The 18,130-nt window shown below is 36.4% G+C and overlaps 2 protein-coding genes and 1 long non-coding RNA gene across 12 annotated transcripts in view; 1 reads left to right on the forward strand and 2 right to left on the reverse strand.

The window, feature by feature from the left end:
• The window catches only part of samsn1b (SAM domain, SH3 domain and nuclear localisation signals 1b), a 31,902-nt gene extending 22,204 nt beyond the window's left edge, over positions 1 to 9,698 (forward strand). For 2 of the 3 annotated variants that reach the window (XM_087269355.1, XM_087269356.1), the window contains 5 exons: positions 2,148 to 2,268; positions 4,110 to 4,261; positions 4,348 to 4,554; positions 6,707 to 6,857; positions 9,181 to 9,698. In XM_087269355.1, coding sequence (XP_087125481.1) covers positions 2,148 to 2,268; positions 4,110 to 4,261; positions 4,348 to 4,554; positions 6,707 to 6,857; positions 9,181 to 9,359 — 810 coding nt within the window. In that variant the 3' untranslated portion in view covers positions 9,360 to 9,698. 3 annotated transcript variants of the gene reach the window in all.
• The window catches only part of LOC141376441 (uncharacterized), a 107,489-nt gene extending 94,697 nt beyond the window's left edge, over positions 1 to 12,792 (reverse strand). For 2 of the 7 annotated variants that reach the window (XR_015501580.1, XR_015501579.1), the window contains exons 1-2: positions 12,609 to 12,792; positions 11,222 to 11,346 (exon numbers count right to left, since the gene is read on the reverse strand). This is a non-coding gene — a long non-coding RNA (uncharacterized LOC141376441). Of the gene's footprint in view, positions 1 to 11,221; positions 11,347 to 12,201 lie in introns of all 7 variants that reach the window. The other 5 variants (XR_015501575.1, XR_015501577.1, XR_015501576.1 and 2 more) reach the window with 4 other exon arrangements.
• A 1,105-nt stretch (positions 12,793 to 13,897) lies between these two features.
• The window catches only part of gdpd5a (glycerophosphodiester phosphodiesterase domain containing 5a), a 65,511-nt gene continuing 61,278 nt past the window's right edge, over positions 13,898 to 18,130 (reverse strand). For both annotated transcript variants that reach the window (XM_087271386.1, XM_087271385.1), the window contains 2 exons: positions 16,822 to 16,934; positions 13,898 to 14,804 (listed from right to left, as the gene is read on the reverse strand). In XM_087271386.1, the coding sequence (XP_087127512.1) occupies positions 14,689 to 14,804; positions 16,822 to 16,934 (229 nt within the window). In that variant the 3' untranslated portion in view covers positions 13,898 to 14,688. The remainder of the gene's footprint in view (positions 14,805 to 16,821; positions 16,935 to 18,130) is intronic.

Below are 18,130 nucleotides of genomic sequence, written 5' to 3' on the forward strand. Positions count from 1 at the left end.
ATGTTTTCATATTTTAGAATGTGTTCCATTTATTTGTAGTTGTTTTTTTGGTGGCAAAAATTATGACTGTTATATTGTTTTTTTATCACGATTTCCAAAAGGCATCCACTAAAATGTCATTAAGTTATTAAACAGAAGTAGCATAGAAATTACCAACATTAAATTGTTTTATTTTTTATATATTTAGCATGTTCGAGGTTATCTCACCCATATTTGTATATTTAATTTTGCCAAAATTCATTTAATCATTAAAGGAGATTCCTTACTTTATGTTTGTTTCATTTGATAGACAACAAAATGGTTTTTAAATTTGGGAATAAAAAGTTAAACTGAGAGGTGTTTTATTTTCTAAGAGTTTATAATGCGTCAAACTCACAGTGATAGCTCAGTATCTACTCATGGAAAAATGTGTTTTTTGGGGGGAAAAAAAGCTAAAAAAAAGATAGAAATTACCATACAATATTGTACAAGTAGTGTTTATGATCTGCTACTGTATATTCCAACACTGTAAAAAAATGCAGGGTTCCACACATTTCATTCAACACAAATCGATTAAGGCCCCGTTTAAACTAATACGTTTTAGTTTTAAAACGTCATTTTATAATAAAAACGACCTACTTCCACACTGGCGTTACTAAAAAGATCTCCGTCCATACTATACCACTGGAAATGCACATCACACACACACAGACACACACACTCTCATGTGCTGCAGCGTATGTGGACGTAAGAGCTAAAGGCAGTCAGCGGGTGCTTTGAGCACACCTCCCCTGGTGAAAGCAGTGCATGACAGACAATTCAACAAGGATATTCCGCTGCATCTCATTTCACTATAGTTGTTAAACGTGATACTTAATTAATCTTATTTTTCTTAAAAGACTCTTAAGTCTTTTGAATCTATTGTAACAGTAGTAAAACGTATGTGTTTTAAATGAAGTTTAACAAACTAATTTCGAGAGGAGCATGTGCTCATGATTGGCCAGCTGGCCCACATTATCTTCTCCGATCAAAGGATCCCAAGTCATTATTTGTCATATATATATATATATATATATATATATATATATATATATATATATATATATATATATATATATATATATATATATATATATATATATATATATTATTTCCTTTGTACAACTATCGTAATCTGAAGGAAACCCCCCTCCTCCCACCATCCAAATATGCTCTATAATTAAAGAAAAAAAAATGAGCTTAAATCATTTTCCTAAATGTCTTACTCTCAGGAAGTTAACCTTAGTTAACTCTCAGCAGCGGGGGAGTTTTGAGATCGACCTGAGCTCAATCTTAAACCCTTAAGAATAGTGTTGTTCAGGCTCATTTTACATTAGTAGTTTGAACAAGCAGCAAAATAATATGTTGAGTAAAGTGTTCAGAGCTGACATTAGATTTTATATGGAAAAAAAACAGTATATAATTTCATTATTAAGTATTGTTTTTGTATTTTATTATTATTTACGAAGCATTTTCATAATTTTTGGGTGTAAATTAGTTTAGCAACAAATAAGTAAAAGAGCAAATGTTATTTAAAAGCTTGAAAAATCTACCACACCCAAAAAAATATGCTAGCTTTTTGTTCAAACTACTTATTTAAAATGAGCTGCAACAACACAATTCTTGAGTTTATTTTATTTTATTTTTTTGGGGGGGTTTTTAAGTTTAATCCACTTAAATATGTTAAAAACTAATCAGTTAACTTAACTTCTCCATGTTGTCCCAACACAAATAAATTGTGTGGAACCCAGCGTGTTTTTACAGTGCATGTCTATTTCAAGTAAAGAGGTATGTGCGAGTACTAAAGCTAAACAAAACATCACACCACAGTGATTCTCCCATTTATTTCACACTTACTTAAACAGCAACTTCACTAAACTAACTGAATAAAGCAGTGCTTCTTTATTTGCCGCTGTAGTTACTCTAAAGAGCTTGCGTTGGTGGATTACACGCAGCTTCCACATATCGGAGGTAAAAATGGCAGCTCTGGCGGATTAAAGACTTTGCTCCCTCGAGTGGCCCAAGGCCTCACAAGACCCGATTTAGCACCTGAAGACACCAGTCACGTATCAGCTTGGCACTCGTACCTGCATGTGGGCTGAACACTGTTGATGTTTTTCTCTCTACAGGGCGAGGAGAATGAAGCTGCAGCAGCTGACGTTGTGGACGGCACACTAGCCAAAGGCAACAACCACTCCAGTAACTCTGTGGAGAGTCTGTTCAGTCTGCACAGTGGCCAAAGCTCATCTAGTAAGCCCAACTACACTTACTGCAATGCAAGCTTTTCTAGTCTAAATATCTGAATATTCTTAAATCAAGAAGCATTTTGTAGACAAACAAAAAGGTAACACTTTACTTAGAAGGTCCATTTGAGTATTAGTAGACTGCCTGCTTAATATTTGTTGATACGGCTGCCAAGCAGACTTTTAACTGACTATAAGAACCTTTGCAAGTATATGTCAACTTGCACTAACCCTAACCCCAACCCCAACCTAACAGCCTACTTAAAATCTAATGAGAATTAGTTGGCATATAGATGCAAATGTAACTTAAATTCAACAAACGGACCACTAAAATAATTACTCAAAATATTCTCTAACCATGCGTACACAATTTATGCAACAAAAGCCTTTCTTACTTATTGATTTTGTCTTGTTTCAAGTCCAAATATCTACATATTTTTAAATCAAGAAGCATTTTCTAGACAAGCAAAAAGTTTTGGGTTTCAATCACCAATGCATACAGGCCCGTAGCCAAGAAGGGTTCGGGTGGTTCTAAAGAACCACTCCTCACTGACAAAGGTCCAGAATTTGTTCCATACTGTACATGAGCTCATTCATCCTATTTTGACTGCTATGCCATAGGGCTTAGGTTAAGCCAGGACTAGGCCTTTGTTAAATTAGGCTATTTAAGACACATTCATAAAAATGGCCTTAGAAAAATATTACTGGTGTGCACTTGAAGACAAAAAAAAAAAAAAAAAATTACATTGACATATTTTAAAACATCTCTCCGCAAGTTATTTTGAGTTGAGACAGCTCAAACATGCAATTTAATCTTGACTAGCCTTAAACCTTGTTTGTGAAACCAGGGGAATAAATTGTTTAAAAATACCTATGAAAATAACCCATCGAAGAAGGCTTTAAGACCAAGTGAAAAATAGTGCCGAAAATAGTGCTTAATAGTGCTTGCTTTTACAGTTACTACTAAAATAAAGTTTTAAGGTGTCACTTTCAGTATGTTAGTCCTAATGATACTGTATACTGTATATAAATGTAGTGCACTTTAAAACAATGACAAAATTTGCATTTAGAAGATAGGAACATCCAAAAGCTTGCAGTTTGTCACTTACTCCTAAATAGATCATTGTTTTTTTTTTACATCACCTCATACTTCAGTTTCTCATCAAATCTTCTGACCAATCAAATGCTCTCTAGTATCTGACATGCCCCGCCCCCTTCAAGACGCTTCTCATTTGCTTTTCATTGGATGAATCTCAATCACTCTTAGTGAGCTGTGATCAAACAAAAAATTGTGGTATTTGCAAAAAGGGAGTAGCTACTATATGTCCCACCCAGCCTTCATGTTTCAGCTGAGATTGTCAAACTTCAAATAAAATAAATGCACATTTCAAAGCACTTCATAAGACCTTTAAGTGTTCTACATTTTGTTATATTACAGTACAATACACCTGTTTGATGTAGCAAAAACTAAAGTATAGTAGAGTATTGATTAGTTGATCAGTTTACTTTTGTTAACACTATGCTGTATGTTGTTGCATGCATTAGTGGAGTTGTAAATACTAAATACTGTAGTTTGCCATTTTTACTTTGACTGCACAACTACATGACAATCTCAATTTTTTTTTTATTGTGTGCCAGAAACAAGCTGCCTTAATGACATATTTCAATCTTTTTACTTACAAAATTTATTTTATGCACTGTATTATTTTGTTACATCTTCCTAGAAATGTTTGACTGACACACTTGCACATTGTTTCAGTTTGCTGAGCTTTGGCGTAGATGTGCTTGTGACATTTCAGCTGTGGTTTGTTCTTCACTGGTTGGTTTCTGCGTTTCCTGATGCTTTAGGTGGTGTGACCAGCGGCTCTGAAGGTTATAGTAACAGAGACAGCCTGCGTTTAGAAGAAGAGGTGCCCTTTGCAGGCCAGTTCTGCGGCAAAGCTAAAGTCCACACTGACTTTGTTCCCAGTCCATACGACACCGAGTCTCTCAAACTCAAGGTAAAACTAACCCAAGATGCTCAGTGATGAAGCTGAAGGTTGATTTTCAGAGCCATTTACATGCTTTTTGTTTATAAATATATAAGGTTGGAGATGTCATTGACATCATCAACAAACCACCAATGGGAATCTGGACTGGAATGCTGAATGGGAAAGTGGGAAACTTTAAGTTCATCTATGTCGACGTGTTGGTGGAAGAAATCACACCACAACCGAGGATTCGTGCTCACCGGAGGAGCAGGAGACCTCGACCCAAAACCCTGCAGGAGCTTCTGGAAAGACTCAATCTGGAGGTGCTTAAACACTTTTCTAAACACTTTTAGGACAAACATCCAACACAGGCTCATTGGAAATATATGTGCTCCAGCTTACATATTGGTGAAACTTCAAGTGTACTTCAATGTATGACTGCATTTTCTAGAAAAATGAATGCTGCATGGCAGTATGACATCTTTAGCTTCTTTTCGCCCTTATGATATTTACAAAGACAAATTACCCACAAATAATGGATTATTTTTTGTGCAGTTCTTGGCACACCACCAAATAAATACTGCAAAACAAGTTGACTATATCTAGAGTTGTGACAAAAAGACTTCTAAAGGTCAAGTTAGACTTTCAAACTACATTGCTATGCTCTCTTCTGTTGAGTTCTTATGGGTTTTTTGCAACAGTAGTTGGCGCTGTATGCTTTTACAAACAGCCATACTCTGCTTGCATCTGATTGCTTTCAAATACTTATTGACCCTAAAATACTATTAAATAAAACTAGGAAAGATTTAATGGAATTACAAGTGTTCATAGAGAGCTGTGTATAAATTACTCTTGAATCTCGAACACACACACATTCTTCCTCGCGAGCGTTTCACTGTATGGTAAAAAATGTTCTAGAGCGCCATCTTTTGTTAAAATACTAGCCTAAAGCACCATCAGCTTAAAAGAAACTAACCAAGTGCCATCTACTGTTAAAAACCAGCCTAGAGCGCCATATGCTGTTAAAAACTATAGCCTAGAGCAGTGGTCACCAAACTTGCTCCTGGAGGGACGGTGTCCTGCAGATTTTACCTCCAACCCTAATCAAACACACCTGAACAAGCTAATCAAGGTCTTACTAGGTATACTTGAAGCATTCAGGCAGGTGTGTTGAGGCAAGTTGTAGATAAACCCTGCAGAGACACCGGCCCTCCAGGGCAAAGATTGGTGACCCCTGGCCTAGAGCATTGTCTGCTGTGAAAAACTTGCCTGGAGAGCATCTGCTATTAAAAACAAGCCTAGAGTGACATTAGCTGTTAGAAAAAAGCCTAGAGCGCTATCTGCTGTTAAAATCTAGCCTAGAGCGGCATCAGCTGTTTAAAAATGAGTCTAGAGCAACATTAGCTGCAAAAACAATTAACCTAGAGCGACATCAGCTGTTAAAAAAACTAACCTAGATCAACATCAGTTGTTAAAAACCTAACCTAGAGCGACATCAGCTGTTAAAATACCTAACCTAGAGCGACATCAGCTGTTAAAAAACCAACCTAGAGCGACATCAGCGGTTAAATAAATAACCTAGAGCGCCACCAGCTGTTAAAAACCTAACATAGAGCAGCATCAGCTGTTAAAAACCTAACCTAGAGCGACATCAGCTGTTAAACACCTTACCTAGAGTGACATCAGCTGTCAAAATACCTAACATAGAGCGACATCAGCTGTTAAAAAAACCAACCTAGAGCAACATCAGCGGTTAAATAACTAACCTAGAGCAATATCAGCTGTTAAAAACCTAACCTAGAGCATCATCAGCTGTCAAAATACCTAACCTAGAGCGACATCAGCTGTTAAAAAAAACCAACCTAGAGCGACATCAGCGGTTAAAAACCTAACCTAGTGTGCCATCAACTGTTAAAAGAACTACCTTAGTGACACCTGTTGTTACAAACTAGCCTAGAGCGCCATCATCTGGTAAAAAACTAGCCTAGAGAGCCATCTGCTGTTAAAAAACTAGCCTAGAGCGCAATCAGCTGATAAAAAAAATTGTCTACAGCATCATCTACTGTTAAAATCTAACCTAGATACCCATCTGTTGTTAAACTAGATTAAAGCGCCATCAGCTGATAAAAGTAGTCTAGTGTCATCTACTGTTAAAAACTAGCATAGATCAACCCTGCTGTTAAAAATTTGTCAACAGCACTATCTGCTGTTAAAAAAACTAGCCTAGAGCGCAATCTTCTGTAAAAAAAAAACAGTAAAAGAAAAACTGTAGACAGCACCCTCTAGTGGATTTGTCATCTGAAAAGTCCACAAAATGTAACCGGAGCAGCATGTTTAACATTTTGCAAAAGAATTATAGACTGAGGAATGCATTTACAAAGAGCCTGGGTTGCAAACATCTCAGAAACAGGAAATTAGAGGTATGCATTATCTCTAAGGTTTGCAGTCTTCTAATAGCTTGAACTGTTATTGCAGGAGCACATTTCGTCTCTGCTGCTGAATGGCTATCAGACAGTGGAGGATCTTCGGGATTTGAAGGAGCAGCATCTTGTCGAGCTGAATATGACTGATCCTGAACACAGACACAGACTGCTGGCGGCAGCAGAAAACCTGCTGGACTCTGAATGTAAGTGGTCCAACAGCAGAATCACAAAAAAATGGCACTGGATACAGAAAATGGTCTTTTTAAACACTTGTTTTTGAGTTTTGTCTCGTTAAAAAAAAGATTACTTGGGTAAAGAGCTGATGCTGGTTGGTGCTTTAGAAACTCAAAAACAAACCTCATCAAAGCAACACTGGCAAAGAGACAGGCTGAAAACGCACATTTTCACACATTTTCCCTCAGATAAAATCTAGTACCTTCCCACTGAGTATCTGCTAACCATAGTGTTATAAACATTGAAAGTAAAACCAAGATTAGATCAAATGCATGTTAGCTTATTAAAATGAGACTGGTTAAAATAGATGTTTATGAACACTATTCAAAATCTACACATAAAACAAACATAAGAAAATTAAACTGATTATATATATATTTATTTATTTATATTTATATATATTGTACACTGAACTGGTCAGACTGTCTGGGGTCAGTATGATTTTTAAATGTTTTAAAATGAGCTTCTGCTCACCAAGGCTGCGTTTATTTCATCAAAATTACAGAACAAATTGTAAAATTGTGATCTGTTATTGCACTATAAAATAACTGTTCAAAAGTAGTTTATAATTTAATTTAATCATTTATTTCAGCGATTTTAATGATGAATATTTCACCTTCATTACTCCAGTTTTCAGAGTCACATGATCCTTCAGAAATCAAAATAATATCAATAATAATATTATTAATAATAATAATAATTATTATTATTATTATTTTTTATAAATGACAATAATACTATTCATTCATTTTCTTTTTGGCTTAGTCTCTATTAATCTGGGGTCGCCAGAGCGGAATGAACTGCCAACTTATCCAGCTTACGTTTTACACAGAGGATAACCTTCCAGCTGCAACCCATCACTGGGAAACATCCATACACATTCATTCACACACATACACTACTGTCAATTTAGCTTATCCAATTCACCTGTAACGGATGTCTTTGGATTTGTGGGGGAAACCAGAGCACCCAGAGGAAACCCATTCGAACACGAGGAGAACATGCAAACTCCACACATAAATGCCAAGTGACAAACTAGCGACATATGTATATATATACACACACACACACACGCACACACACATACACACACACACACACACACACACACACATTCCTATTACATATTTCTATAAATAAAATGTCACACCTGAAAATTTTGAATTTTATTTAGATATTTATTTATTTTATTTATATTTAATGAATAATATAGACCACTGTGTAAGACATATCTGAATAAGATTAACATGAATTGTACAAAAGGTCCTGACACAATTAACTGAACCTTTTCAATAAAAAAGGAACAATGTAATATTGTAACATATATTTTAAAACAAGCTATTTTTAATATTTTGCATATATTAATATGCTTTAAATATTTAACAAATTTTGGTATTTTTTAAAAATGTTTATAAAATTTTTAAGAAATACCATTAAATTGCAATATAACATCCCCAAATGTCTGCACGATGCTTAAAAGCAGGTGTGCCCAAACCTTTTCTTATGAAGGGCCAAAAAACATAGCTGAGTGCTGTGGTGCTGAAGGTAAATAAATATCAAACTGTATTACAAAGTTGCCAGGGGTAATTACCTGATTTTTAAAAGAATATTTAAAAATAAATAGAAAGTTTTACTTTGATCGTATTAGACTAACTAATGCATTATATATATATATATATATATATATATATATATATATATATATATATATATATATATATATATATATATATATATATTACATTTTATAACTAACTTATTCAAATGAAAACAAACAATTCCATTTATAATACAACACAAATGCAAATAAATCTGATTCATTTACAACATTAAAACATTTAATTCAAGCTTGCTTTTTTATAGCTCGTTGATAAAACAAACAAACAAAAGATTGTTAAATTAGAAATGACAATCTCTTTTAAAGGCATAGGATGTCGGGCCAAATTAAAGGTTATCATAGGCCAACTTTTGGCATCTCTGCTTAAAAGAGTAAAAACAACAACAACTAAAAATAACCATGCTAGTGGAAAAAAAAGTGAATGTCATTGAGGCCAGTTGCCTACGTGTGATGAAAGAGCCTACAGGAAGTGTGTTGAGCAGTGAGTTTGTGTGGGTATCTATCTTATAATTTCAGAAGTACAGCCACACCTCAAAAACACTGCAATACATAGAAAAAACATTGCGTGTGTCAAAAACAAACTTCCAAGTAATGCATGAATAATGCATGCACAATCATCTAATGACGTTGTTATTACATCAGCACCCCAACTATCTGTTTTTTTTTTAACGCAGATAATAATCAGAGCCATGGAGAGACAAATGAAGAACCCAAATCTCCCTCTGAAGAAGAAAAGATCGAACTGAACGACTGTCCCAGAGACTCAGGTTGCTACATCGGATCAGACTGTTCAGACAACAGTAAAGAGGACACAGAGAGCCAGCAAACGCCTCTCAGCCCACCGGCACCCTGAAGCACAACCACAGCCTGTTTATTCAGCACAATCTGCCTCTGATTAGTGCAAAGACTGAAAGCCGCTGACCACAACCTATTTCTGGGCAGTGTAGGGAGGCTTTGTGTTTCAAACTTAATGCATTAAGGTGTTTTGGTCCAGGGTTTGAGTGCTGGATTCTCACATCACGGACACATTGATATTAAAGATGATATGTACTGTACATATGTTGTAAATATGGCGAGAGAGGTGAAGCTTCGCTCTTGTAAACCATTTAAACTTTGCCTTGCAGATGTTATTAGACAAACAACAAACTACTGAGATGCAATATTTTATGCAATAAACATAATCCTTACTACATGTGCCTGTTACGTCTACTAAAAGTTTACTGGTACAGATGGAGCTTACATCAGTGGTTTCCTGAAACTAAAAGTGTCAGTCAAACACAACAAAAATAAGATTAGTAATGCTCTGAAACCATGCGGGCAGTTGAGTATTTATAGTGTTCACGATATCCGTCATGTGTAATGCTAGTAACATGCTTTTTTTGCTGCATTCTAGTCCTCTTGGATTGTTCTTACTTTGACAAGTAACAAATAAAATACATCCGGGAGGTTGATTTTGCAGAATAAAATCCTACAGGTTAATGTATGCAAAATGGAGCACTGTTTTATCCGACTAAAGGGATTTATTCTATTGAAACAACCATCCTGAATGTATTTTATCTCACTTATTACCCATGGCTATTTGCAACAAAACATATTGTTCTAAATTGTAATAGTGCATTAATTCATTATTAAATGCAAATCTGACAGAAATAAAAACAGCTAAATGGAGTATTAATTAATTCTAATTAGTCACAAGATGGCGCCACACAGTCAAAAATGCAAAGCTGACAAACAAAAACTGCTGATGGAGTATACACTAACCTGCACAGTATTCAGTCACAAGATGGCGCCACACAGTCAAAAATGCAAAGCTGACAAAAATTAAACAGCTGATGCAGTATGAACAAACTTGCACATTATTCAGTCACAAGATGGCGCCAAACAGTCAAATGCAAAGCTGATAGAAACTAAAACAGCTGATGGAGTATACACTAACCTGCACATTATTCAGTCACAAGATGGCGACAAACAGTCAAAAAGCAAAGCTTACAGACTCCTATTTCTCATCTCGCGCACACGGACCTGCTTTGACAACACTGGGATACATCATCACGTCTAATATTTCAACGGATCCGCAGCTCGTTTCGGATCCGAATTTTCCAGATACGGAGATTATTACAGCTCCCAGACTACTCTCCATTGGAAACGAATGACTTCCGGTCTGTCGCTTGTCATTTGTCATGTGCAGTGGAATGGAGGCTTTAGACGTTTTAATGAAACATTCGTTAAGCTAAAAGGAATAACAATAGTAATAACAATAATCATTTTTATTTGTATAGCACTTTTCCTACATACAGGCAACTCACAGCGCTTCACAAACAAACACAAAAGCTAAAATATAAAAACAGGGATAAACAAATGCTAAAAAACAAATGTAAATAGGGCAAAATAAACAAATACATACTCAGATAAATGCATACATGTATACACAGTTACACGCGCACACACTATTGTGAATAATCTCTTTTTGGACAGGCAAAATAAACATTAAAGGTGATAAGCTAAAAGCATTTGACAGATTTGAAAGCACATTTTAATGCATTCATTTTTGGAGTTTTTGTTGCATTTACGTAGTTTTGACACTTCAAAGCAGTGAATAATGTTGCAAAGCAATTGGTTCAATTGTTTCAAAGCTTTAAATAGCTTAGGGTCTCCCATCACTGCTAGAATCCTATATATCTGTATCATGAAGTAAAAAAGAAAAGAAAAATGTACCTGGAAACTTCAAGTGAGATTTGGAAGTGTGCAGCTGAGGTCCAATGAGGCCACAGGAGTGGATTTTTGAATGGAAGTGAAGCAACTCAACTGATGCTGATTGGTCACAGGATAACATCAACATGCTGAATGAAGAAAGTCAAGATTACATTCATATTCATAACTTACTTTTACCAGTAGCTTTTTACTGATTTAAAATCCACTGAGTGGCATTCTTTTTAACCAAGTTTGTACTAATTTAGCAAGACACAATTATTAAATGGCCAGATTCAGCATACCCTCATTTAAAAAAAAGGCAAACCATTTGCGTATTTGTATTCACAATCTGATTTCCTGTATTCGACAACAATACGGTGTACATTTCATTCATTCATTTTGTCTTAAGTGCCATAATAATACAGGTGTCGCAACAGTGGAATGAACCACCAATTGATCTAGTATATGTTTTATGCACCAGATGCCCTTCCAGCTGCAATCCATCACTGGGAAAAAGTGTACAATGAATTAGATTTATTTTTTGGAATGTATCATTATGCATTATTTTTTTTAAATAATGAATCCATATTTAATGTTATAATACATTAACCAAAAAGTTCACACAGAAATGAAAAGTTGCTGCTAATTTACTCACCCCCTTCTGTGTTAAAAAATACTCCTTGATTATTAATAAAACTCAAGGCCATATGGCTTATCGACACTTTGAGAATCAAAAAAGCAAATACAGGCAAAATTAAATTAACAGCCGTGGTTTATTATGAAGCTTATGATCAGTCTGTGAATGAAACTGAAAATTATTTACAACTTTGCTTCTTCACCATCCACGCGTTGGAGCAGACGCCTAATAGCTACTATTGGTTTACAATAATGCGAGGATGTGTGTGTGTGTGTGTGTGTGTGTGTTGTATTATTTCTAGTCAAACTGCTTTTGTTGTCATTTCTTCGTGGTAAATTATAAATTAACAGCATTATTTACAACTAACCTGACTTTGCGCCAGCGCGTATGTCTTTATACGTCGAGAAATCCCTGCTCCAGACTGTCGTGAACGCGCCTATTATGAGTGAATTAACAGTAAATTGGATTTTTGTCTGTGGAATATGGCTTTTAACACACGTTTTAGTTTATGAAATAAATTGAAATACAGTATATTGATAATTTGCAGGTGCTTTTTTCCTTAGACGCCACTGTTTGTCTTCTTTTAAGAGGTGTGTTGCTTTTTGGTGTGTTGCTGCCCTCTACCGAATATATTCAGAAAACACAGAGCAAACATAATAACTAAAATACTATAGCATAGATGAACATTACAGTAAAAACTGTTCTTATGTCACAGTTCTTGCTTAATTCTCTCTCAAAAATTGATAACACTTTATAATATCGTTCATAACTAACCTTAACTCACACCACAGATGTCCAACTCAGTTCCTGGAGGATCACAGTTATACAAAGTTTAGCTTTGATTGAACACACCTGAAACTAATTGAGTCCTCCAGGTTTGTTTGCGGCTCTTTGACAGCCGTGACGTACAGTATGTAAAAAACGTTGTGAAATTGTACATTAAAATAATTCCGTGTGTGAAGACGTTAGGCAATTTCTTGTGATACAACGATGATTTTTTTTGCGTCATAACGTCATTGTGTCACATAATAAGCTAGTTTTCCCCCCCAATGTTTTGATAGAAATTTGTAAATATAATAATTTTTTACTATTATACATGTTTTGTAATAGCTATAAACCACTTGAATGTACCCTTGCAACCAAGTAAAACTGATTTATGGATAACGTTATCATTATTGACAAATTTTGACAAGTGGGAATGAATATGGCCATGTGTGTTACCAAAACAAGCTATGCAAAGTTTAGCTTTAATGCTAACTTAACACACCAGAAACTAGTTGAGTCCTTCAGGCTAGTTTGAAACCTACAAGTGTGTTGGCACTAAACTCTGAAGGGCCCCTGAATAAATATAAATATATGTATGTGTGTGTGTGTATATATATATATATATATATATATATATATATATATATATATATATATATATATATATATATATATACAGTAATGTGAAATATTGCAAGTTAAAATAACTCCTTTTAAAATTTTATGCAATTTATTCTTGTGATACAAAGCTGAATTTTCAGCATCATTGTGTCATTTTTCAGTGTCACATGATCCTTCAGAAATTATATTAATATGATGCAGATTCGTTTCTTTATTTCGTGGAAACAAACACCCTATTTTGTTTCAAGATATTTTGATAGAAACGAAGAGAACATCATTTACTTATATAATGTTAAAAATATATTTCAATTTCTATGTTTTTACATCACTTTAAACCACTTGAATGCACCCTTGCTACCAAGGAAAATTGCTTTGATACCATTATCATTAAAGACACAAATCTTTTTTGAGTTTGAATGAATATATATGGCCATCTGGTATGGAGCGAAGTTTAGCTTTAATGCTAATTAAACACAACTGAAACTACACGAGTTCTTCAGGCTTGTTTGAAACCTGCAGGTAAGTGTGTTGGAACTAAACTCTGAAGGGCCCCATAACTCCTTCTGTGAACACATTTTAAAATTTTATGCAATTTATTCTTGTGATACCAAGCTGAATTTTCAGCATCATAGCGTCATTTTTCAGTGTCACAAGATCCTTCAGAAATTATTCTAACATGATGCAGATGCGTTTCTTTATTTTGAGGACACAAACACCCGATTTTGTTTCAAGATGTTTTGATTGAAATGAAGAGAACATCATTTACTCAGAAATATAATTATATTTGTAACATTATATTTGTTTTAACTCACTTTAAACCACTTGGACGCACCTTTGCTAACAAGTAAAACTGATTTATGGATCCTGTTATCATCATTGACACAATTTTGTTCTGAGTGTGACAGAATACGGCCATGTGTTACCAAAATAAAGTACAATGAAAATAACCGTTCGCATTCTAAACAACAAAAAAAGTGCATGAAATAGTCTGATATCACCTAAAATTCAACATATACGTGAATTTGTTTCAAATTATTATGGAAAAACACATTTCAACACATTTCATTGATTTCATTACAAAATAAATCACTTATAAAGTCAGCAGTACAGCATCGTAGAAGAAAGAAAACTGATCTGAGAAGCTAGTGCAGAAAAGCAAATGATACGTTACATACAAAAATAAAATAAATACAAAATAAATAATCACATCAAGTGAGTTAGGGTTCGGTTTCTGCATGCTTTAACATTAAATCCCTTCAAGTTCAGTCCGTTCCTCGAGAACATTAATAATAGGACACTTTTATTACCTGCTTTCAGCTCTAAAAATGTACAGTGCACAATTACTCAGCTCTGTTATAAATACAGTTTGATACAGAAACAAAACAAAAGACGTCAGGACGTAAGGCATCAAAGCAGAACACTGTAGTAGTGAAATACAGTCCAGTGTCAAACAGTCTAAAGTTGTGGTCTATAGTTTGGCGGTATGTCGCGCGGGCGTCATGATGTCATCATGCGTGTACACGTCCAGGCCGTTTCCCGTGAACGCGGAGAGCTCGTCTGTGCTGCCGACACCATTGTTGATCTCTGGAGGATGAAACCAGAACAAAACTCATTAGGAAGAATCATGAAAGTTCAACAGGTTAAACAGGATCTGAGATATAATATATATAGTCCATGTAATGCGTGTATCTATATAGCACGTTTATTGAGTATGGCCATACACCCAAAGTGCTTCACAATCATGAGGGTGGGGTCTCTCCACACCACCACCAGTGTGCAGCATCCACTTGGATGATCCGATGGCAGCTGCAGGATAACGGCGCCAGTGCGCTCACCACACACCAGCTAAAGGTGAAGTGCAGAGACAGTGATAGAGCCGTTCAGTAAATGGAGATAATTGAGGGCCATGATGACTAAGGCCGTACTCACACTAGGTACAGTTGCCTCGAACCGGGCCAAAGCACGCTTGTCCCCCCCTCCCGTCTCCCCCGACGGCCCGCGCTCACACCACAAACGGGCTTCGTCACGCTTACGTCATCGCTGCTGTAGCACTCTCTCACTCAGCAGCACAGTGGAGATTTCTCTAGTTATATCGTTTCAGTCGTTTGATATGCCGTCAAATATTTCGCCAAACAGTCCTTAGGGATGCGGGGACACGCAGTCAGATATTTCGCCGAACAGATCCGCCACTTTTGGCGCTCATAAACAATCATAAAGCTCTCGTGCTGCAGGAATGAGGAGGTCTGCTGAAGGCGCGTAGCTGTTGTGCTGTGAGGAGTTTGCGTCTTTAATAAACTACGGCAGTTTGCGTTCACTGAACAGTAAGAATGATTAATAAATCCATATGAAACAGTCTCTTAAAAGTCACGTCTCGCTTTCAGTTTCGGGCTTTGGCACGTTTTGCACTCAAGCGTACCGCGCCAAAGCCCAAGTGAACCGCGCTCAGGCACACCTCTTCCAACCGGGCCAGGGCCGGCCAAGTGAACCGTGCTTGAGCCTGATTCAGTGCACTCGCACTTCTCAAACGATCCGGGAAACGGGCCTGAGCACGGTACGGATGGCATAGTGTGAGTAGGCCCTAAGAGGAGATGAAGGGAATTTACAGTAGGCCTCTACTCTCATAGGATTTTTAATGACCACAGGGAGTCAGGATCTCGGTTTAACATCTCATCCGATAGAAGGTGCTCACTGACAGTGTAGTGTCCCCTTAACTATACTGGGGCATTAGGACTCACACAGACCGCACCACACTAACACCACTTCTAACAGCAACTTAGTTTTCCCATGTGGTCTCCCATCCAGCTACTGACCAGGCTCAGCCCTGCTTACCTTTAGTGAGTAACCAGTCTTGGGCTGCAAGGTGATATCGCAGTGGCAATATATATGAAACATTTCATTCTGACTGATGACTGCCCTAGTATTAAACTCAGAAATCTAAAGAACTATAAATATATAGCTATTTATATTAAATAACTAAATATACATAACATTTTAGTTTATTTCTAAATATTTTAGGCCAGTAAATAAAATTGAAATAACTCACCATTAACTAAAATCTACTCCAATAAGTACTCAACCTTTTTCACTTTGCCCACTTCTGTCTTCGATAAATTTTTTAAAGAAAATTTTAAAATGTTTGTATGAAATGTTCATTTAAACCTTTATTTGTTAACATTTTCTTACATTTATTAATACACACACACATACATATATGTATATAATTATTATTATTATTATTTAAATTATATGTACATGCATTTTATTATTATATGTATGTTTTAGATTATTAATTATTTTTAGCATACGGATGTAGTTTCCCAGTACTGGGTTGCAGCTGGAAGGGCATCCGCTGCGTAAAACATATACTTGATAAGTTGGCAGTTCATTCCACTGTGGTGATCCGTAATGAACAAAGGGATTAGGCCAAAGGAAAAAGAATGAATGAATATTATGTGCTGTCATCATGGCCAAATGAAGAAGAATGAATGAATGAATATGCGTGTATGATATTAACGGCCTTGCGTGATGAGTGTCAGCAGGGGGCGCTGTGCATCAGCAGATCTCAGAAAGCAGCATGTGGAGAAAGACTCTTGACTCTGACCTGAGAAGATCAGCTTCTCCTTCATCATATTGACGTCTCGACTCGGCCGCCGCACCACAGCACTCAGCATGATCTGCTCAGGGTTATAGCTGCGCATCCCACTCATCTTCCACCTGTGTGAGGACACACACACACGGTCAACAATACACACTTCTAACACTCTGAATGCACTGAAACGGTTCAGAAGGTTTCATATTAACTGTGATATTTATCAGGCCCGGCTCTACAGGGCTGGCTTCTGGTCCACCCAGGCTCTACATCAGTTTACAACAATTTTTTTTGTGATGCGTTTCATAACTGAGAAAGCAGCGTAAGATGGCACTGTGAGCTTCAAAAAACATGTTTTGGCAAGCCAGACTCATTCATTCATTCATTTCATGTCGGCTTAGTCCCTTTATTAATCCGGGGTCGCCACAGCGGAATTAACCGCCAACTTATCCAGCATGTTTTTACGCAGCGGATGCCCTTCCAGCCGCAACCCATCTCTGGGAAACATCCACACACACATTCACACACACAGTCATACACTACGGACAATTTAGCCAACCCATTTCACCTGTACCGCATGTCTTTGGACTGTGGGGGAAACCGGAGCACCCGGAGGAAACCCACGCGAAAGCAGGGAGAACATGCAAACTTCACACAGAAACGCCAACTGAACCGAGGTCCGAACCAGCAACCCAGCGACCTTCTTGCTGTGAGGCGACAGCACTACCTCGTCCTCATTTACAATCTTGATTAAAGTATTCAGTTTTAATAATTGTAAACAATTCAGGCTGCAAAAGATGAAAGAAAAACTAATTTAGCATAGAGAGCAGGTTTCTGTGCGCATCACGCATCTGAGCACGCATTTCCCTTTTATATCATTTCATGCAGTCCTAATTCATATGATATGTAAAGTCTTAAAGAACACAAACAGTTCAGCAGCACTGAGTGGGATTCGGGAGATGCAATTGGTCCAGCTTAAACATTATGGGCCCTATCATACGCAATGTGGCGCAAGACGCGGCGCAATAGTCTTTTGGTAGTTTCAGCTTGGCGCAAGAGTCGTTTTGAGGCGTTTCGCTACACTGTTTAAATAGCAAATGCATTAGCGCTCATATTATATATATCAAACCCGTTCTAAACTCCGGCACAGAGTTGCGCCTCGCTTACACACTGCTTATTACGCACAAGAGAGCAATAGGCAAATATCTTTACATATGAAAAAAATTAAATATTAAGGATAGATATAGGAAATAATAAGAATAGATATAGGATATAGATATAAAGGATTAAAATATTACAAAACATATTATTTTCTAGCCTA

Source organism: Danio rerio, chromosome 10 (assembly GCF_052040795.2).
Source record: "Danio rerio strain M-AB ecotype USA chromosome 10, GRCz13ab, whole genome shotgun sequence".
Taxonomy (NCBI): Eukaryota; Metazoa; Chordata; class Actinopteri; order Cypriniformes; family Danionidae; genus Danio; species Danio rerio.